The sequence below is a fragment of the Psittacula echo genome (assembly GCF_963264785.1).
Source record: "Psittacula echo genome assembly, chromosome: 7".
Taxonomy (NCBI): Eukaryota; Metazoa; Chordata; class Aves; order Psittaciformes; family Psittacidae; genus Psittacula; species Psittacula echo.
Genome location: NC_137740.1, coordinates 39,676,749 through 39,699,415, shown reverse-complemented (window position 1 = coordinate 39,699,415; position 22,667 = coordinate 39,676,749). Strand labels below are relative to the sequence as shown.

Genomic DNA, 22,667 nt, shown 5'->3' with positions numbered 1-22,667 from the left:
TTGAACAAAAGCGTGGCTTTTTCAGTGAACTAGAAGAAAAGCAAGGATAGGGAAGTGAGAGAGAAAGTAATTGCCTAACCACTTTATTTAAAACACATGTGTTTATATTTAAATGCTATCATTTTCTATTAGAAGTGCTCAAGAGTCAAAAATTACCACAATCAAGCTGCTGTTTCCTGCTTATTTCATATATACCATTTTTTTCCAGAAAGAAGCAGCTTAGAAGTGCCTGGAGATTTTTAGATCTTGGATAATCAGAAAATCTGACCTAGTGGTGCCATTTGCTTAAATGTTTGGAACATATGGGATAACAATATGCCCATTTTGATAAATTCTCTTCAGTGCAGAGGAGACAGGAGGGGTGACTTACCTTGATAGTGCAGGGATCTCAGCTCTGTTGTCTGTGTCCCTCTGATCAAAGCTCTGTCCAGCTTTTGGGTGAGCGGTGCAGGACCTCTGCCACAGGTGTGGTGACACAGCGGTGGGCTCCCCATCAGTGTGGGCAGCTTAAATCTGAGCAGGGCAGTCAGAATAAACGCAGACCAAAGTTAGAATAAGCTAAGTGAATTGCAGCAAATCAGTAAGATTGCAGCACTAACTCAGCGGTTTTGCCAACAGGCCAGAGACCCACAGGTGCCTCTTCTGTTTATGTTTCTCAACATGCTAAGTTGAAAATTATGATAGTAATTACAGGGCTGTTAATAAATAACTAAATAAAAGTTCTTCAGATCTGAGAGACCAGGCAACATGCCATACTTCTGTGCCTCTCTCTGCTCAAGCAGATGAGTGAAATATTGCTGCATGCCCATGGCAAAAAACACCACTGTTTTCAGTGATTGCTTTTAAATAAACAAGGATTGGAAACATTCTTGGTTACTGTCACAGTGGTTGAAAAGCTGTTGCTGGTCACACTCATTAGAAGGATTGCCACTATTATGGTTTGTATCTGACTGCTGTAAACCATTGGTCAGAGATCTGCTTAGGAACACTGAGAGCAAGCCATTCATCACCTTATCTCAGCTACTGCATGACAGCTCTGTGAAAATTTGGTCTGGACGTGACAAAGATTATCTCTGCCTAACTATTTCAGCTTTCTGGTCATTCTTTGGTTTTTAACTATGGTAAAGTTAGCTTATCTGTGGATGCATTTTTTTCTCTTGGTGAATAGAGATACTTTTATATATATGCACTTATTTACATCATCTTTGTGTTATTAATGGAGTAATAACACAAAGTAGAGTTAATGGAATAGTTCTTGCTTACATGTGGAGTGGTTTTGAGACCTTGGTTTTGTAGATCACCAGTACAAGACAGATCAAAGACAGCTGACATCAGTTGCATCCTTTCTGTTCAGAGGAAAGGGCTTCAGTTTACTTCTAGACTGCAAACAAATAATCAAAGGAAATCATCCTTTTTGGTCTGTTTGAGAGGCCTGTGTTTGGCTAGGAAGCACAGGTCCGTGACCCAGAAAGTGTTCTGAGACGATGAAAAAGAGCACACTGTAATGCAGATGATGTGGCTCACCAGCCCAGCACAGGTCTAATGGAGAAGCACAGACATGACACTGCATTTGGCTGGGCAATGAGAGGGAGAGAGACCAGGAGTCTTGTGTGAGCAGAGATGGTGCTTTCACACAGCAGATGCCAGAAGAATTGTGATTCTGATGGCTTAAAAAGGCACCACATTCTTCCCAGTCACCGAACTGGCTCATTTGGCTCTGCTGCAAATGTACACCTAGAGTCTTTGTCACTGCATGGAAAGAAGCTATAAATAGGGTCATGCTGGAATGACACTGAACGAATTGATGTTTCCTGTGAAGGAGTTCACAAACGGCATTGTTCTTGTCCTTTTGGGATGTCATTTCATAATTTTTAGGTGATGGGCAGCTGGTACTTGAAGCAGCGCAGGCAGGGGTTAAAAAGCAGCTAGAGCACTAGCATGGATGGAAACCAAATAACAACCAAATTTGGTTTGTTGCAGGGATCAAAGCCAGGGTTCTTGAGGAAATACTGATGATCCAAGCTCATGGGCACCCACCTTGAAAAGGAAATTCCATCTACTAAAGTGGTTTTATTTTTACTCAAACTCACTTGCTTTTGTCCCCTTCTGTTTCCTATAGCTTTTGGAAAACTAAATGACAAATGCACTTTTGTTTGTGGTTGTGAAGAGCTGACCATGAAAGGAATACACATCATTTTTTCAAATGCAGGGTTTGCAAGGTGTGTGAAGAGGTAGCTGCTGTTTGTTGCACGGGTGATGAGAGTCGTGTCTGCACTGCTGGTGATGGCTGCAGGTCTGGGAGGGCTCTCTGCTGTTTCAAGCCAGCCTGGAGTCCCTGTACCAGCAGAAGGAGTGCTGCAGGGGATCCCTCCAGCTGAGCAGGTTTCTTGGTGCCATTTCTGATTCCTTCAGCGTTGTTCAGCTGCTGTCACACGGCGGCGGTGTGGCAGCAGAAGTGGTGGCCGCTCTGGCTGCAGCCTCTGCTCTTTCCCACCACAGCCCAGCTTCCTGCTGATCCGCAGGGTCCGGTCAGCCCGGACAAGGCAGCCACCACCACTATGGGTTTTGGATTGCTCTCTTGTGGCAGACTTCTGGATGATGGCAGGCAGTGCTGTACTGTACATGCCATGGGTGCAGCTCGCTCCCTGGCGTGGGCACAGAGCGCCTGTCTGGTGGGGCTGCTCGGGGACAGCCATGCAGTCTTTCTTCCAGCACCTCTGGCCAGTCACCTTAACTACTGCGTTGAGTCTTGCTAACTTAGTCACAGCCAAATCACAGTGGAGTGTGACCATGTCCAAGCACTGTGATGCTTGGGGCCATCTCTGAGAGCTAGCCACAGCACATTTCTTCACAAAACAGGAAAAAACTGGTGGGCAGCTAGGTGCGAGCCAAAATAGGACTTGCTGTGTGATTGGCTCTTGATCCTGGTGGGTTTTGATGCTCCGACATCAGAACTGGCTTTAGAGCAGTGTGTGCTGCCAGAGAGCCAAGCTCACCATCTCACCACTGCTATGTTCCATGGGGAGACAGGCACTCATTCTTGCAGCACTCTCAGGGATGTTCAGAAGTCCTAACTCTGCTTCAAGCTGTGCCTGCAACACCCATCACCCAAGTTAAGCAACTTTCTGTCCTGGTGTCACAGGTATGTCGAGAGTACCAGCGTGGCAACTGCAACAGGGGAGAAAATGACTGCCGGTTCGCTCACCCCGCCGACAGTGCAATGATCGACACCAACGATAACACGGTCACTGTCTGCATGGATTACATCAAAGGAAGATGCTCACGGGAAAAGTGCAAATACTTCCACCCTCCTGCACACCTGCAAGCCAAGATCAAGGCTGCCCAGTACCAGGTTAATCAAGCTGCAGCTGCCCAGGCAGCAGCAACTGCAGCTGCCATGGTAAGTTTGGAAAACACCTCTGGAATTGAAGTATGTTGATGAGAGACAATAATTGATGTGTAAGAACTGTTCTTGCTGGAGGGGGGTGCGTGTGCTCGGGGTCCTAGCCACTACATGGTGCAGTGAGCTTTCTCAGCATGTGGTGCCAGATCTGCTCTTAAGTAGTTTCAGGCCGTTAAGGTGTTTCACTAATTTTGCCTGCTGATGTACAGAGTATCTATATGTACATATATGTGTGCATACATGTGTGCGTGTCTGTACGTGTGTGTGCATATATGTATATATAGTTTATTGTATGTTTGTGTGGGTAGATGTGTATCTATCTAGTTGCACAGATAGATAAACCTGTATTTCGGTTACCGTAAGTCCGTGTCTGTAGAGGCTTAGTTTGAAGTCAACCTTATTGTGTTAATGCTGTTCATAGCCCACTTCCCTGTCCCCTACCCGAGGACTGTCAGCAACTCTTGCCAGGTACTAGAGCAAACCTCCTAGTCATAGCAACCAAATGTGGAACTGTTCAGGGACTGGTGTCCTAGTGAGGAAAGGACAGCACCCTGAGGAGGGCCCTGGAGGCACATTGTCCTGGCTGTGCTCAGCCCATGGGGGTGTGGGAAGAGGAGCACAGCGGGCGTGCTGGGGCGCGGTGGCCAGGGGGAGCAGGAGCAGCGGTGCGAGGCGGTGGCCGCAGGCTCCCAAAAGGCACTCCACTGCCGGCCAGCGCGGGTGGTGAGCCGGTGACCGGTTGTGGGGTGCCCCGTCTGTGCTCCTGTGTAGCCCTGAGCACCCCGCGCCTCACCCGCCTGCCCGCGCGGGGCTGCCTGCCGGCCCCCCGTGCATGCCTAGTCTTGTTACCGTTTGTACACGGCATCTGGTGATTTGTTTTTATTTGTTTTTTCTCACCTACCCAAATGCACTGCTGCCCCCATGATGCACCTCTGCTTGCTGTTTATGTTAATGCGCTTGACCCCACTGGCCATTGCCATCATGTGCTCGCTGCCTGCTAATTAAGACTCAGTCGGCTGTCAAATCACTGAAGCGACCCCTCGAGGCAACCTTTGACCTGGTACTATGACCTTTCACCTTTTAGCTTGGCATGTAGCTGTATCGTAGAGTCGAGTTTGGGGTTAATGTGTAGAAACGGAATATCCTGCTTTCCTTCCCTTACCCCTGGCCTGAGGCGAGGGGCGGCCAGGCTGGACCAGATCCCAGAGCAGGGCTCCAGACCCCACCGCCCCTGCGCTCCACTGGTCCCCTCCAGCCCCCTCCCCTCCCATCCCCCTGTCCTTCCGTCCGTCCATCCCGTCCCATCCCATCCCCTCCCTAAGGGTGCCATGCGGGCAGCCGTTGCGCAGGGCCAGCCACGGGCGCAGGGTGCGTTGGCATGGCTTCGCGGCGCTGTGGCGCGGAGGTGGCCTGGGGGTGCCGGCATGCGGTGCGCACTCTGCATGCCCGGGCAGGCGCTGGGGCGTGGGGAGTGGGTAGTCGCCAGTGGCCCTGCCATCTGCTCCGGACGGTGACTATTAACATTGCTTCTACATGTTGATCCTCATGGAGCTGCAGTGCTGCTTCCCCCTACCCCAATAGCCTTGCTCGTGACCGAAACCCTGAAGCTTTACAGTAGCATAATATTTACGCCAGTTCCTATAATGTATGGCTCCGACACATTACCTGTGCCGCTGTAATGGTAGGCTAAAGTAGTGCTCCCTTGTAAAGCTTTTACCTTGCCTTCTATTTGGTAGTTAAGTCTGCTATGCTGCTTGCTTGCTCATGGATAAACATGGTGCTGCCTGGTTTTTTGCCTTCTACTGATATTTCTTTTTTCCTTTCTCTCTTCCTTTTCTTCTCCCTCCTGTCCTCCTCCACCCCACCCCACCTTTTTTTTTTTCTTTTTTTTACTGGACTTTATTTTTATACCCATCCATCATTCAGGGAATTCCTCAAGCTGTACTTCCCCCATTACCAAAGAGGCCTGCGCTTGAAAAAACCAATGGTGCCACCGCAGTCTTTAACACTGGTATTTTCCAATACCAGCAGGCTCTTGCCAACATGCAGTTACAGCAGCATACAGCCTTCCTCCCACCAGGTAAGTGCTTCTCATTTGCCTTTTTCTGGGGAGGGAGAAGCGGGAATTCTGGAAAAAATACACTAGGAAATAACCGTTTGTTCCTGGCGGCAAATGCATAGAGGTATTTGTGCGTGCAGCGGCCACTGGTGCCGGGGTGAGCTCTGCAATGCCAGTGAGCCACTGGCTGAGGAGGTGCTGACTGCAGGAAGGCTGGCTTCTCTCTGCTTCTCTTGGAAGCTGGGTGGGTGTTTTGCAGTCTAACATAAAAATCAGCATCATCTTCTGTCATCCCAAATCAAAATGTGAAATCTTCTGTCTTGTTCCTCTTTCCCTCAATTAACTTCTCTTCGTTACACATCTCTCAAGCTGTTGTATTTGTTTCTCTTTGCTGTAAGACCCCTTTGCCTTTGTGTGCTTAGCAACAATTGTTCTCAGTCACACACTTGGAAGTTTTGATTTTAATTACAGTGCAGTGATCATAAAAGGCACAGGCAGGCAATCTCACAGATAGGCTGATCGTGAACCTACACAGAAATCAAGGTTCAGGCCTCTACCACTAAAGCCCCAGGGCTAATTTTGGATTAAGCAGAGCCAAGGTGCACTTGTTCTTATTCAAGAGTGCTCAAATCTACACGTGTCTCAGTGTAAGAAGAATTGATGCCTGTACTACTTACATAAACAAAAGTCCCTTCAGAGGACAAGTGATGGGACTCGGAATGTATATTTTGGTTCTGCAAACAGCGCTTCATGAAGAATTGTGTAACTAGTATGCCATGTGAATTTACACCTGTATTAACACAGATGAGTTAGTTTTTCACATATGAACCTACATTAAAACAGCACTATCATTCTAGGATGTATGCAGAGGATTTCTGATAGATCTGTAATCAGAAAATCAGAAAGGGTCTGTGAGGACAGCCCTTCGTAATGCAGACTAGTTGAGGGGAGAAAAGAAAATACAGCTATTCAGTCTTTACCAAGAACACCTAAGTATTTTATCCTAAACATTTTTGGCATGTGTGTTCCCAGGAATTCAGTATAATGCCTTTTACCATTCTTTTTTGATCTCGCATACAACTCACAGGTGTAATTTAAATGGCACAAAAGTCAGTTGCTTGATGTAGTAGCTTGATTTTAATAGCTTACAACCTCTGAAATCTATTAGTAAAAGCCTGTTGTGAAGCTTGTTCGAATCAATAGAAAGACTGATTAAGTTTTAGATCAAATTCTAGCCCACATTCTAAAATTCATATAAAAATGTGTGCAATCGAAGTCCTTCCTGTAAATATTAAACAATTTCACAGATTTGTTTTGGCAAAGTGTAACTGATGTAATTAGCAAACCATTACATTTTCCAGCTTCCATTAGATCAGTGAGGGGCTGGATCATTTCTGAAAGTACTCAAGCTGATTTGAATCACACTCTTTGAACTTAGAAGCTGTAATTATTGTTCATGTGCCTCAGAGCTCACTTGCAGTACATCATTGACCATGGTCTTTGACGTTGACACGCACCTACCTCAGCCCTTCCTCTAGCAAATCTGCACTGAAACCTACAGGAGTTTGCTCAGTGGTTCCTGATGAGTCATTTGACCTTTATGAACCACTGACGTTCAGTATATGTTAAACAAGAAAAGCAAAGGATTTTTTAGTGTGAGCTACATTCTCTTTTTATATTTTTCAGACAGCAGCAGTTTGAGCTTCCCAGTAATCCAGTACTTTTCTGAAAGTTTGAAAATTTTATTTGCTGCCTTGCCCTTTTTAGTTTTCCCCTACTCAAAATTAACTAGCATCAGTCCTGTTTGTGCAGAGTCATCTACAAATAGAGTTTCTCTGTCTGTCCTAAGAACCAACAGGAGAGCACAGAGCATGGGTGCCCTCAGCTCCACTGCCATGGAGCAGAGGCAGGTTAATTCAGTGGGATCTGAATTAATGTGACATTTTTCAGGTTCAGACACCCAAAGTGTAATTACTCATATGCGTTCTTACACTGCTTCAGCTGCAGTGTATGAAAATGCAGGAGGTCTGAGGGCAGGACACTTGTAGAACCTACACGCTGTCAGTTGTACCCCTATGTAGGATCAGTATGTACCTCTGTGGAGGATCTTGGCAGGACCCTCCTCTCTGCAGGGCACTTCGTTTTTAATGTTTCACCCTTGAGAGCTTTCCACTCATGGTCCAGACAAACCCAGATACCTCTTCAGAATTGTAAGGCAGAATTCTGGCTGCCTATATGCAAGGGCATGCGAAAGCAAATAAAAGAATCATCTGTGCCAGGGGATAGACATAGCACTCCAGCACACTTTAAATGATTATATGCTCTTAGATACTCATGTCACTGTTCTTGAATAAAGCTCTCTCTTTACATGGCTCCCCTCTTGAGGTCTCCCAGAAACCTTGACTGCTGGAAGTTGTCCCCAGACTGAGATGGAAGTCTGAAAGGCGTTGCAAGAAAGAACAGGGGACAATTGGGGTGTTGGCTAGTTGAAATAAGTGGAGTTAGTCTGCCAAATGAGGAGCCTTTGCATGACTTAGTAGATGTTCACAGCTGGTTTTTTGGTACTTTAGACCTGGTTGCCGACTCCTGACACCTTGGCAGATGTGTGGGCAAATGTTTTGCTGTGGGGCTGTGAACTTGCAGAGCACCCATTATTTGGCATTCGCTACTTCCGCACATTTGTCTTGCAGTAACTGTGAGCTGGCTGGGGGTATGTTTATATGTGCTGATAGAGAGCTCCTGTGGGCAACAAGATGAAATTCTTGCCCTGGTGTTTGTTACCATCCTTTGCCTCAGCTCACTGTCTCCTCAGTTGTGTGTATTCTCAGCCTGTGTGTGTCAACTGGGCAGCCAGGCAGTCTTTGAGAAGCATAATCCTCCAGAAGAAAGGGATCAGGTTTGCGGTTTACAGGAGCTGTTGTCACGATGCACCTGCAAGGGGTAGAATTGTATCAGGGCAGCTGAACTGCGGAGCCAGCCTGGAAGGGCTTCAGCCACCTCTGCCGTTAAGATAATGCATTGCACTTTCATGTAGTTACTCCAGCTTCAACACCAGAGAACTTACTCATGGCTGGGACTCAGTGCACAGATAGTTTCCTAAAGTGATGTCTGTGTGAGCACCTTCATCCATGAGGCTTCTGGGTCTGTGTAAAACCACTGCTCCTCCTCCAAGATATTAGGGAGGGAAAAATAAGGCACAGCTGTTCACCTTGGCAGGAGTGCTTATGCTTTCTATGGTGATATTTCTAATTAGGATTTAATATATTGGACTGAAAAAATAGACTGAGGGGAATAATAGGAGGAAGTAAAGCTCCAGCAAACATAGAATATTTATAAAAGTAGCTTTATGCCACTGTAGAAATAACCTGGTGGTGAAGTTATGATCAGTTAACTGAGAACATCCTTAAATTAAAATTCTGCCTTGTGCTGAAAAACTAGGAAACATTCAAAACTGCACATTTATTATTCATGTGTTCTCATTAGTCAGTCAAAGCTTCTGAAGTCAAAATGAATATTAAGGTCATAGCAAAAATTATTTTTATTTCAGGTAAGAGGGTCATACAGCATTATGTCTTCATATTTGCAAGTTATTGCACCCTAGCTAGTATTTTCATTTCTGCCTGTGTTCATTTGCTTCAATTCCCTTTCAAAACTGTGTGCACTGGTTATAATGTTAATGATGACAACTCAGACTAGAATTTCTAGCTGAAAAGCTTTACAGTGATATTTCAGAGCCATTATTAATATCTGACTTCTCTTTAATGTGTAGACATGCATGGAATGATGTAGTATTCCAGATCTAAAAAGTATGTACAACATCATAAATAGGGCATTTCAGCACAGATACAGAACTCAAAGGTTCTTCTCTGCAACCTTATTAACACCATAGAGATGTCATGATAGGGACTGAGAAAGCAGTTTTACATACTGTTCATAATTTATAAACAAATTTTGCTTCATTTTTTGATCTTGCAAGTGATTCCATTGACTTCAGCCATGATTTGTGCATGGGGAAGTCAAAAAAGCTACCCTTCTTTTAATCTTTCATCATGAATATTTTCAGTATCTTCCATGAAGAAGAGATAGAAGAGTAACTAGGAAAAAGTAATTAGGAAACGCTCTTTTCTTTGTGGCCTTACATATACAATGATGACAGTGAATAACCTTGTCCCAAGCAGTAACTATACTGACTGACTTTTTCCCTGCTTAGTTAAATGCTCCTGAGATTGTGCAAGCCACTAAAATGCTTGGCACCAGCTAAAACGACTTCCTGTCCCCAGGTTGTGTCATGTAATGTCAAGGAAGCAGCATTGCCATGGCTCCCACTGGCAGTCTTCTAGAATTTGTTTCCATTTCCACTGCAATCTCTGGGATTTTAGATTTTATTTCAGCTTCTGCTGTGTCAGGCATAATTAGTAGTGTTAATAAATGTTATTATTAAATAAAAAGTGGATTGTATATTAAAAATTTATATCCTGAAATATCAGTATATATTTTTCTATCATATTGGAAGCAAAAATACAAGGTTCTGAGTTCAGTCTGGTGGAAGGCATTTTGCCATTTAAAGTAAACAGAATTACCAACTTAGTGACATATAAAAAATGATACCATAATGTTTCTAAAACCACCATACTGCTGTTGGCTCTGGTTGTAGGGCAGAAATCACCAAGTGCTGCCCCTTGAGTTATTTTTGTGTAGCCTAGGGAGAGTTGCAGGTTGTGAGCCTAGACACCAGCAGCTTAAAATACTTCCCATAGTCATAGAATCATAGAATAGTTAGGGTTGAAAAGGACCTTAAGATTATCTGCTTCCAATAACATAGGAACAAATGCTGAACAAGTGTCTTAGGTGCTGCCCTGAGCTGCACAGGAGACATTAGCTATTCCGTCACTCCTCTGACCTGCGTATTAAGCAAATAGATGCAGAGGACAGCCAGCATCATTTCCACTGCACCAGCAGCTCACAAGGGTCGTACAGATACAATGAAGGCACTGCATGCCAAATTCAAAAGGCAGAAAAATTTAAGACCAAAAGAGATTTAAAATAAAGCTAAAGAAACTTTTCCTGGCCATACTAATCCTCCATGGTACTACAAAGGCAAACACAATAAACCAGCACACAGTTTAACGAGCTCCTTCTCCTTCACTGAAGACTAGTTGGAATGGATCACTGTGCTATTGTATGGTTTGATTGTGCTGACAGTTACATGCCACTGTTCCCATAATAACAATTTTTCTTCTTTGTTCAAATGAAATTTCTAATTACACGTGTGATGGGTTGTTTTAATTCTTTTCCCTTTCCAAATCCACCTTCCTTCAATGCATGATGGGCAGGCTCAATATTGTGCATGACACCCGCTACAAGTGTTGGTAGGTGCCAGCTTTGTTTCTTGATTATCTTAAACCTGTGGTGCAGCTCACAGACCCTCAAAATCCACTGCTAGATTTTAACTTACAGCTCTCATGCCGGTCCACCTCCTTAGCCTCCTGCCCTAGCACCTGTCAATTAAATGCAGTTGTTTTGATTTAATTGACATGGACACATAGATGTTGTTAATTTTGTAGAGCAGTTTTTTGAATTGCACATTGTTCTTTGGTGGATTTTGATTGGCCTGCGAGTTCCAGTGTTTAGAAACTATCTTGTGTTATATAAAGACTGTATCTTACCATAGCCACGTACTGTCCTTCAACAAGATTAATTTTTGTTTGCAGTAAATACTTGGGTTGAATTTTTAAAAGACAAAAATTTGTAAATATAAGGGCATAAAAATTCTTCTGTTGATTTTTGTATTGAAATGGTTAAGCTTGTTTGTACAGATTTTCTTGATTTGATGGTAACAAGCATTTTCCCCTTCTTTTCTCTTTCATTTCCCACCCCTCTTTCTCCCTGGAATGTTGTCCTGCTTTGCACTGTGATTGCATGTCACGCGCTGGCAATGATGTCTCGGGCTTTTTGCTGTGATAAATACCATGCTCAATTCTCCTACCACATGTCGCTCTGGTTCCCATACTGCTACACTCTTCTGTATGTTTGCTTATATGATTTTCCTTCCGAAAGTTCCCATGGTGCACGGTGCTACGCCAGCCACTGTGTCTGCAGCAACAACATCTGCCACAAGTGTTCCCTTCGCTGCAACAGCCACAGCCAACCAGGTTTGCTAATTTACAGCTTTTCCTTACAGACAACTTGAAATTGGTGCTTTTAATGAGCATGGGGGTTTTGATTTTACCTCTTGTTGGCCTACACATTCTCTCTAAGATCTGCAGCACAGCTTAATAAGCCTTTATCCATGCTCAAAAGGTGCTGCAGTTCCATTTCTGATGCTAAAAATAATTGATAATAGGGTTTCTGACTCAGTCTTAACATTTATGGGCCATGCTGCTTATTTATGCTCTCAGAGATGTAAAGAGAAAGGGATGATACATGGAACCCATTATTTATTTCTATTTCTGTGAAGCTGACAGTTTCTTTTAGTACAGAACTCTAGTGAATGCCAGTAAAACCTCTGTGCAGAGGGGTTGCAGGATCACACTTTTAACCATCTGAATTTAGCAGTCTGAACGTGTTCTGACTCTCCTCTTCCAAGAACCAAACAAAACGTTTGATCAAGGGCCACGCAGAAACTTCTTTTAAACCTTTGTTTCAGCTTGCATTTCTGCTTGGAAATGGCAGACTTCAGTTCAGAAAATGTCCATTAGAGCCTGGTTTTATTTCTAAATAGTTACCCCAGTTGTTGCCATGTTTGGATGTATTTCAGGAATAAACGAATAAGGCTTTATTAAGTAAGTGATTAAAAGTCCTCCCAGAAAAACCAGAAGAGGTACTCCAAAGATGAGCTGCAAGGCCAGAGGAGCTGCAGTCCCCACACGCACCAGCTGGAGCTGTGCCTGGGAACAGGACGTGTCCTGTTGTTTTTCTCTGACTGAGTTGTCAAAAATGCAGATTTCTGTAGTACATCTGGCTGAAGCTGCAACAGTAAAAGCTTTTTAAAGACCCTCTTGTTCCTCTTATAAAAACAGATATTTTTTTTTTTTTAGATTTACTAGGGATTTAGAATTGCTGATGTCATGAAGCCATCAGTTCTGGTCTAATATATAGGTATTTCTCTCTACTCAGTGGGAATCACTTTTAGAAAAGGGAACTAAATGTTTTCTTCAGCATTTTGCAGGCATGTTTCTGTATGTGTAATTCTGGAGATAAATGTCAGTTTTTAAGGCAGGCTTACCTGACATATTCAGCTTCCTAAGTCATTAGCACTTAAACAATTCCAAATCCCATGGGAAAGCTGTTGGGTGTGCATCACAGCTGGACATTGGGCAATAGTGCATGTGCCCATGTGTACATGCCCCTCTGTGCTTGGGGTGGATAACACCAGCAACCCTGGCCTTATTGCAGCACAACGAGCGCTGCGCTGCTGCTAAGGGTGTCACATGCTGCAGGTTCTCGCAGGATTAAGCCCAGAATCTTTGGCTGCGAGCCTCTCCACCTTTGCCTGTTGAGCAGTCCCAGTTTGTACAATGCCCAGCTGTACATTCTTTGGTAACCTGTCTGCTTACTGATCTCTCAGTAGTTTATTACGCCATACAGTTAATTTAAGTGTGTCTCTATATCCTTTGTAAGTCCAGGGAGTTGTAAGAACAAGCCAAGCCACAGGAAAACATCATTATTTTTTAAAATCATCTCTGTCTAAATAGCCATGCTTTTTCCCAAATAAATTACAGGGCAACTTTCTGTTGTAGAATCAGATCATTTCATGCATATCCTCCCTGGAGCCTCATAACATACCTAGTACAGTACTGCAGCCAAACCTCAATATATACATATATAACAAATATATGTATATGCTCTGTGAGCAATGCTGAAGTTATTTAATGCCACACAATGCAATGTGCATGCATGCCAAAAGTCTTAAGATCTGGCCCTTCGTCTTCATTGACTGGTGTTGAAGGTCCTTGGTATGTTTCGACAGCCCTATCCCTGATGCTTCTACACAGTTGGGTGCAAGAGCCTGTCCTGCAGCAGTAGAAAAAAAATGGTATGAGAAGCTTTATTATGCTTGAAGGACATTTCTGTTCAAGGTGGCAATGTACATTTGTGTGGAGCTGCTAGGGGAGGAGAGGGCACAAGGGGTGGAAAAACCAACACCAAGACCTGTAAATGATTTAGTTAAGAAGAAACCTCCCCATTCACTTTCTCGTGAAGATTAACAGGTCTCCCTCAGTATCCATCAGGAAAATGTCTTTTCAAGTGCAACAGCCATTTGTGATTGTACAAATCAATTTTGTGCCAATGCTCCAACATGTTTCCCTGTACATGGGTGCATCTATTGCTCCCTCCAGCCAGATGTGGTCCTGTCTGTGCTACAGGGTTCCTCATGGTTCCTCCAGCACCTGCACACCTTAGTGCTGGCCCTTCTCAAGGGCCTGTCCCCAAGGACTTGCTCTTGACTCCCCCCTGGGGCTGCACAGATGGGACATAAGGCTCCTGTGTAGAACAGAAGTTTGTACTGCTAATAATCGCTGATTTTAATACTTTTTTTATGGGAAACTGAGTTGATGGGGCACTTCAAGAGAGCCACATCCTGAACTCTGCTTATGCAGATAAACATTTTGAGAATTGTTTCACTGCTTTGGGGAGTCTCAGCTTTTCAGCTGACCCACCATGATGCCTGTGGCGGCAGAGGGCAGCTCTTCTTGACAGCGGATTTTCACCAGCCATGAAAATCAAGCTCAGGGCATCTCAGGTTTGGCGTTCAACAACCAAGACACTGAAAGCAGTGAACACTTCACAAAATCAGACTGAAACAAGGCCACTGGAGAATTTGTTGTTTTAAATGATACACTGAAAGCACAGAATTTTGTGTAGGCCAACAAAAAGGGCTATTTTCAATTACTGCACTGCATGACTTTTGTAGATTTTAACTTCTCTTGTTTTCTAAACAACCAATAATACTTATTTATATTTGTCAATTAGTACTTAACACAATGTTTTCCAGTTTTAAGTTGCTATTGTAGCACTTCAGTTGACTTTAACTTCTAGTTGAAATATAAAATCCGCCAACTCACGGCCAATCCTCACTTTTCCAAACTTGTATTCTATAACAAAATGCTGTGTCTCTGGGTTGGCTCATTGTACATGTTATTCACTGTTTAAATTTTTTACCTGTAGATACCCATAATATCTGCCGAACATCTGACTAGCCACAAGTATGTTACACAGATGTAGACATTTTGTCATCAAACAGTAAGTTCCCAATGTGTTTTTTCTTGCATTTTTCTTACCTTTGTGTGTGCATAATTTATCTTTTTCAGGGACAGGGTGTTTTATTTTCTTTCTAAGAAAACTAGTAAGATATGGGAAGGAGGTTCTGAGCTCCACTGGCATGCCATTCTTCTCTAAGTACTGACCCCATAGTTAGCAGTGACCACATTAGCTAGTACATTGGACCAAATGTCAGTATTAGTTTGTACATGGAGCAAAATCAGAGTCTAAAATTAGAGGTTGACATTTTGTTTATGAAGGATGATGGCTCCAGCACTAATGTGAGCCAAGGGCCAGGTCTTGGGGGGAGGTGGTTATGTTCAGCTGTCTTTAGAAAGAACAAATTTTAAATTTCCAGATTTGGAAAGCCAGCATCTCTGCAAACACAGGTGTAGCTGTCTGTCTAGCTGATGCCTGATTTCTCACAAGTGCAGGTTGTCAGGTGACAACAATATGTTATGTACAGTATTTTCCTGGCATGGGTGGAATGATGAGGAGAGGCCCCACAGTGCGGGTGCAGTTCACACCTACATTATGTCAGTGTGAATGGCAATTGGAGATAGTCTAGATCAGCTTTGTATACTGCAATCTTCGTCCTGAATAGCTTGAAATCTAGGTTTGTGTGCCTAAGCTTAAGAGACCTTTTTTCTCCCCTGTATCTTCCTGTGAGTAAACTATAGATTCCAGTCTGTTACTAAATTGCCTGTTGTCATTAAGACCACCCGCAGCACATCACCTCCCTGAGGATAGCTTGTCATTTGTATTGCCTTTCTCTCCCTTGCACTCTGTTTCTGCTGTGGTTTTTATTGAATGGCTCAGCAATAATGGATTTATTACTTAGGGTGAGGATTAACTGATTTGCCACAGTGGGTTTATAATAATAGGTATTCTTTCAGGTGAGCAAAGCCATTGTTAAACTGCTTGAGTAACTCAGATGGGATGCTGCTTATCTGCAGCGTAAATGTGCTACCAAGCTTCCCCCTGCAGTCAGCTGGGACTGGGGGTGTCCCCATTGTAGAGACCACTCTTTAGAGGCATCCCTCATGTGATAGGCAACAGAGACTAGAGAAACAACTACACTAGTTGTGCAGTTAGGTGTGAAAAATTACCTTGGGAACACAGGGCCCAGATTCCTGAGGATATTTAGGTGCCTCTCAAATATTGGCTTTACAGGGGCTGCAGCAGCAGAGGGAAGAGAGAGGGCCTGGGGCAACTGGCAGCATTGACACAGTGCTGGGTGGGGAGCTGCCTCCCAGAGGCTGGGCTGTGGGGCTGGGAAGCCGTCCCCAGGTTCTGATTCCACAGCTGGGGCTTGGGAAGAGCAGGAGGCCAGCATCTTGTGCACTTCTGCCACTGCAGAATTCAGGTGTAATGGGAAGCTCTGCTGCAAGAACACCTACTAAAGGGAGGGACATCCCACAGGGGGCATGTGCAAGCTTTGCCATGCTTGGTGGCAGATTTCCTTGCTGCATGTGTAAAGTTGGGGCTGATATGGTGCTAACAAAAAGTTATGAATGTTTTGAAAATGCTCTATCTTCTTTTCTTTCTAGATCATAACTAAAGAGAAAAGGACAGTGTGTTTGGGTGGGGAAGAGGACAAGCTCATTAGCCATAATGTATATACTGTCAAGCAACACGCGGAAACGCCCTCAGCAGTAAGACATCCACACATTGCATGTTAACGAGATGAAACAAGAACTTGGAAATCCACTGCACACTGTTGCCTATATACTTTGTACATTGAATTGATATTTGTGCTGAGGTGATCTTATTGTCTAAAACCTACAACATTGTCTATCTTTTCTAGAACAGAAGTATGCATATGTGTTTAAATATGCATATGTAGTCTATTTCCTACATAATCATGTATGTCACCTTGAAAAGACAGACGATGATGTAACCATGAATCTATTATGTATTGGTACGTCTGTAGACCAAGATATAATTTTTTAAAGTAAGTTTATTTCTTTCAAGGTTTACAAATAACAAAGGTGCACCTTGTATTTAAAATTGCCATTATAGACGAGAGCGTGCATGCACAGTAATTTTTGTTTAAGAGTAATATTTTTAATGTAATAGATTGTAAGAAGTGGTAAGAGAGGTATCTGACAGAGATGAATGTGCCAAGCAAAACCACAACTGTGTATATTTTAAAGCATATCAATGGCTTTAAGTACCACGTTGTTAAGGATTCTCATGAAGTGCCATAGACTGTACATCCGATCAGAGTATTATTTCTGCAGTGTTATTTTCAGAACCACATTTTCACTTACTTTGTTAGTACTAATCAGTCAAAGGGCACCATTCTGTTCAAACCAAAGCTGTCTCAGAAATGGCCAACTATTCCTTACCGTAACAGTAGACAGCACAAGAGAGATACTCTAGCCGTACAAATTAACCCATACTGGACATATATATTAACTCTTTTAAGGCATTGTAGTGTAATATTTATGCATATTTTACTGTATAACATGATATATGAAAGGGAAAAGCCATTTCTGAGACACCATAACAAATGTTTGAGGAACTTCTTTTGCTTCTATTTATAGCCTCTGTCAAAAGTCAAAAGGACTATAAATGTTTTGCAGAGATGGGTTTCACTTTTACTTCATCAAAGTCACGCTCTACATGGTGACTCTAAACAAAGACACAAAAAGCACTGACATCAGATGCATGAAAAAACCAAAATATGAAAAAATGGAGATGTTAATTAGTGTAGAAATTGGGTGGGTTAAATACTTGGGTGAGTTTTATATGTGATTTTTTTTGTTCAGATTAACTGCTTATAGCCTTAGAAAGCCTTTACAAAATAAAAACAAAAAAAAAATAGATGTGCATTCAAGTTTTAAGAACGGATTCATCCAAAGGAATTCCTTTTTGTGGTTTGGATGTTGCAGCTAGTAAAGGATATTTTTGCTCTGTTCAGCAAAGTGCTGAAGTGGGGGCCAGGTCACTGGTAGCATAGCGTGGAGTGGAAGAAGCGCGAGTTCGGTTGTAGAACTCTCCATACTTCCAAGTTTACTGCAAGTTTTTATGCTTGAGAGAGATGCTTTATAGTATAAGAATGATGTGTTGATTTTACTGATTGTACTGTACATCTATTAAAGCCTTAGATTATTACATTACGGGTTAAAACCCATACCAATGTAATTTCAGTCGTGTTAAGAAAGTATAGGTGACTTCACATGTTATAGTAGTTACTTAACATTATAGAATATTACTTATTTTTTTCTTGTTAAAAGTGTAGGTTTTATTTCTTACATTTATTAGATTGTTTTCATTTTCTATTACCAGTTGAATACCATTTCAGTTTATAGAATTTTGTTTTATTAGAGTTTACTGATGACTTTTTCAAAATACAAAAAAAAAGGTAGTTTCCTTCATAACATACTCAGTTTTGAATTTACATGTAGTGTCAAAGGAGTATTCGTATTTGTTAACTAAATGATTTATATTTTACTGATTTAATATTACAATGTAAGAATGTCAGTCATTGTTAGTTCTTGTCTAGTTTTCATTAAAAGAACAAAGATCTTTTATATGGATATCTTATAATTATATAATCATTGCTAAGTAAGAAGTTAAGTTGTTGCTATGGCAACAATCCTGGCAGACAATTGAGTAATATTTTGATGATTTATTTTGTTTGTAATTAGTTATTATGAGAAAATCTAGTTCCTAGATATTAGAATAAAATTTATTTTCTACTGTATCCATTTCAAATGTTAAAATATTGTTTAAATATTTTTTGAAATCCCTGAATATCAGGCCTTGTTATAAATAAGCTGCATAATCAATAGATCAAGGGACTTTTTGTTGATAATCCAAATACTCAAAGTTTACGTAACAAGAATTATCGTGTGTGTGTGCAAACTCTTGAGGGTTGATTATGCTGCAGTTTAGCATGTGGGAACGTATAGAGAGAAGGTTGACTTTTTGCACTTCTGTATATAGTCAAAAAAGAGAGAAACCTGTATAATAGTAAGATCTTATTTTGAATAAAAATGTCTATAATTACAAGGAGTTTTGTTAAGGCTAATAAAATGACAGGCTGAACAAAATTGCTTGCAAAAGTGGCACAGAGTTAGCACTCCATACCCCTTCAAAAAAGTTGCTTTGCTTTATGTGGACAGCTTGTAGTTTGCCAGGATTTTTTCAGCCGGAAAGATACGCCATCCTTCCAAGATCTCATGACTGACAAAAGCTCCACTGGTTCAAATCTGCCTGAAAATCATTAAGAAAAAAAAAAAGAAAAAAAGAAAAAAAAAAAAAAAAAAGAAAAAAAAGCAGGTACTTCAAACCATCAAGGTGAAATCATGGATCAAATATTCCGTACATTATTCAAAAACTACTGCATGTTTAAAGTATCAAAAAGTATATTAAAGATATATGCTATTCAGACCAGTTTCTGACAATTTCAGTGGTTTATTGTTCACAAAAAAGATTCTTAAAAACAAATACTGACTTTCACAAAAGAGTTGAATCATGAACAGGCAAACCAAACAGCACACCGTAGCTGTAGTTGTTATGTGATTATTTTTATTGCTGTAGTGGTCCTGTTCTTTTAGCAGGTGAAAAAAACCCTGGGAAATTGTACCATTTTAATGGAAAGCATTCAAGAAACGTTGTCATTACATGAATGCCAAAGCTGAAAAGACAAAGCGATTGGGCCATTGCCATACCTGATCTCTCCAGTACTCACACTGAATAATTAGTGAAGTTGCACTTATTTGCAACCCCGCAACTTTCATCTGCTGAAAGGACAGATGTGCTTGGTTTTACTATTATGTAATCACAGACTTACTTTTTGCTTGTAGTTGCTCCAAATTATGTACTCTGTCCTGGGCTGCAATTTGTTTTTATGCTTATTTTATTACTGCTATAGATGACCTTGCTGTATGGAAAAAAATAAAGTGAAATTGCCCTAATAAAAGTTCTCTTTCTTAATTACATTTTTCTGTATCAGGCTAAAAATTACACCGCTTCCTTTGCACCCATTTTCAGTTTTATCTGTTCATTTGTTCGACTGAAGGGCTATCATTTATTTGGAGGAAAAAGATGCTGGTAGTGGGGTTTTTTATAGCACATCCTATGTTAAAGATACAGTAGATCTATGAAGAATACTAAGTATGTGTGAGGTTATTGTTAAATCCAGAGGATAAATACAGAGCACCAGGATACCGTAGATCTAGACTGAGCTTTTATTACCCTCTTGTGGCAGTACTTTCAAGATGCAGGTAAAGGAGATGGGCCCTCAGCAGCTGCCCCCAGTTTTGGTACGCACAGCAAGGCAGTGACTGGCATTAGAGAGGACCCCATTTCCACATTTTACTCTTCCTTGATCAGTGTCCCACAGATCACTGGTAATCAAAATTATTGATCAAAAATATCAAGCTTAATTTGGAAAACGAAACTGTCAGAACGGTTGGTTTCCAAGAGGATTGCAGGTGTCTCCTGTGCTCATTGGCACAGCCCAAGAGACCTCAGAATTTACGAGCTGGTTTTATCCAGTTCTCAGCTCAGCACACCCAGACACCTCATTCCTGTCAGCAGAGCCCCTGGCTCATTGGTACTGTGTTTGCTTTCATGCTTGCAGTGATACCAGCAGTTAAATCTATCATTGCATTTAGCTGCCAAGTGAAAAATACTGTGTCAAGCAGCGTCAGCACTCTAAATTAGCAAAAATAACGTGACTTGATTCTCTCTATCCGATGAAGGCAGCCATGGAGGTTCCTGCGGTTGATCTGGCAGCTGCTGTTGGTCAGTTGGGCAGGAGGCAACTCAGTGGTGTGGACCCTGGGCCACTGGCCCCACAGAGCTTGGGGTCATGCAGGATCCTCTGCCACAGCCTGGCCAGGTTTGTCCCATCACACCGGGCGGTGCTGTGGGCTCAGGCTGCTAAGCAGCAGCTCTGCCCATAGCAGGGCTCACACAGGAGAGCCAAGAAAAATCAAATCACTCAGCTGCTGAGGAGAATCGTGAGAAGGAGCTTCTGCCAAAGCAGCATCAGCACCTGCAGACCAGGAAGCCCAGAGCCATGGCAGGTCACTGGCCAGAGCTGGGGTGGTAACAACCGTGGAAGCAACAACAGCAGCTCTAGCTGTTAAAAGCGAAATATAAGAATTTTGTCCAAAGGGATCCATGCGTATCTGCAGCTGAGATGCTGCCTGAAATGAGAGATTCTCAGCCTTTGGGGAAGGAGGAGCAGAAGCCTGAAAAGGAGTTTGAATGGCCTTTGTATGATCTGTAATGAGAGCAGGAAATGGTGCCAGGAAGAAGGAAACAGAGTAATTCCGAAGGTCTTTTGCAACCGGGTATGAGCTGTAATAAAAAACAGCCTATATCCTGCCCAAACAGAGCTGATCACACCACTGTGGTCCTGGCAGCGACCTCATGGTGTGTGCCTCAGCGCCACACACTGGGTGCCAGCGCTGCCTTGGTGCTGGGAGAGGTGCTGGGTCAGGTACGGCTCTGCCCTCTGGCAGCACCAGAGACACACAGCACGTGTAGGGTTGCGGAGAGGAGCACCGTGCTGTGGGATGCGGCAACCCATCCCAGCATCAGCTCCTCCGGCGCCGGGCCACAGAGGGAGCAGACTTGGAGAATCACATACATGCCTCCAGCGGTGCTGAGTGTGCTGGTGGGTGTGGTGGGGCTCCGCTGGGATAAAGGGCTGGAGGCAGCAGGGCACAGCTTGACTGGGAGGTGGCTGCAGGAGGGACCTGGGAGCCTCAGGGTGTGCAGGTAGGACGTGATTGCTGCCGGGTGGGTGTGGTGTTGGGGTCTGCTGGGGGGAGATCCTCCAGGACACGGCTCCACCATAGCACTGGGAGGGCGCCAGCACCGGGGAAGTCTTTGCCTGATGCTTGTGCAGCACTGGCTGGGGTCCCATTGCCAGGTCGGTCTTGCCAAGGTACAGCTCAATGCATCTGGTTTCTGGCTAATGGCAGTGGGGTTCCAGTGCCATGGGGCTCCTCTCAGGTTTGTGGTTCTGCCTCGGCTCTGAGAGTTAGTGATCAAAGTGCCAGGTGGTAAGGGATCTTTGATGCTGCTTTTAAGGAGTTAAGAAGGGATGAGCCTCTTGCAGCTGACCTGCCAGAAGTGGTGGGGCTCTTCCATGGAGTGAACTGCCTGTGGCATGGATACACCTCTCTCAAAATGCTTTCCAGCTTATTGCTGTGCAGAGCTGCCTGGTTTTGAAGAGGCATGGCTGAAGTCCTCTAAAACAGCTTGTGTGCAGCTGCTTCAGCTAGGATTTCTTGTTGCTGCTGATGGTGCTGAAAGCCCTGTGGAGGGGTGGGATGGGATGGGATGGCTGGTGACAGTGACAGTATCTAGTGGTGCTTTGCAAGAACTCAGTCTGCTGATAGAGCTGTGCTGGAGGAAGCCCAAGTGCCTGTGGTGTTTGCAGCTGCCTGCAGCTTGTTATATAGGCTCAAGGAGCAAATCAAAAGTGGGTAAGAAGTTGATGTGCTGTATCTTTCATGGGAGTTGGTGAAGATGTTAGAAGAAATATTATCCCTGTGCTAATAAACCACAGGAGGAAATGAACCACAGTGGTATTTCAGGAATGCACTGGAAATGAACTGCAGTTACTCCTGAGCACCCAAAAGCCCAGGGATGGTATGGCCAAACAGCATTCATCACACACCTGTACTTGGTACCTAAGAATAGGAAATTTTGGAGTCTTTTACTTGTCGCAGGAATTTAGCAAGCTTGTTGTGGCATATATTGGCAATTACATGGTACCAGCAGGGAAACCAGCAGTTAAATAGTATCAAGAGAGTGAAAATTATGGGATAAGACTGGTTATGCTCTTCTGAGGGCAAGCAGCACATGGCACAGCATGTTCAGTGTGACAGGAGGGGGTCCCTCCCTTGCAGCACCCACCCTGTGAGGGATGGGATGGGGGTGCTGTGGGCACAGTGCAGACCCTTGGTTCTG

General features: G+C 43.3%; 1 protein-coding gene across 11 annotated transcripts in view; it reads left to right on the top strand.

Annotated features, from left to right (window-relative positions):
- Positions 1–19,656, top strand: part of MBNL1 (muscleblind like splicing regulator 1) — a 104,505-nt gene extending 84,849 nt beyond the window's left edge. For 8 of the 11 annotated variants that reach the window (XM_080623954.1, XM_080623959.1, XM_080623958.1 and 5 more), the window contains 7 exons: positions 3,143–3,400; positions 4,410–4,463; positions 5,330–5,483; positions 10,796–10,831; positions 11,520–11,614; positions 14,631–14,705; positions 16,274–19,656. In XM_080623954.1, the coding sequence (XP_080480080.1) occupies positions 3,143–3,400; positions 4,410–4,463; positions 5,330–5,483; positions 10,796–10,831; positions 11,520–11,614; positions 14,631–14,687 (654 nt within the window). In that variant the 3' untranslated portion in view covers positions 14,688–14,705; positions 16,274–19,656. The remainder of the gene's footprint in view (positions 1–3,142; positions 3,401–4,409; positions 4,464–5,329; positions 5,484–10,795; positions 10,832–11,519; positions 11,615–14,630; positions 14,706–16,273) is intronic. The other 3 variants (XM_080623956.1, XM_080623955.1, XM_080623957.1) reach the window with 3 other exon arrangements.
- Positions 19,657–22,667: the final 3,011 nt, after the last annotated feature.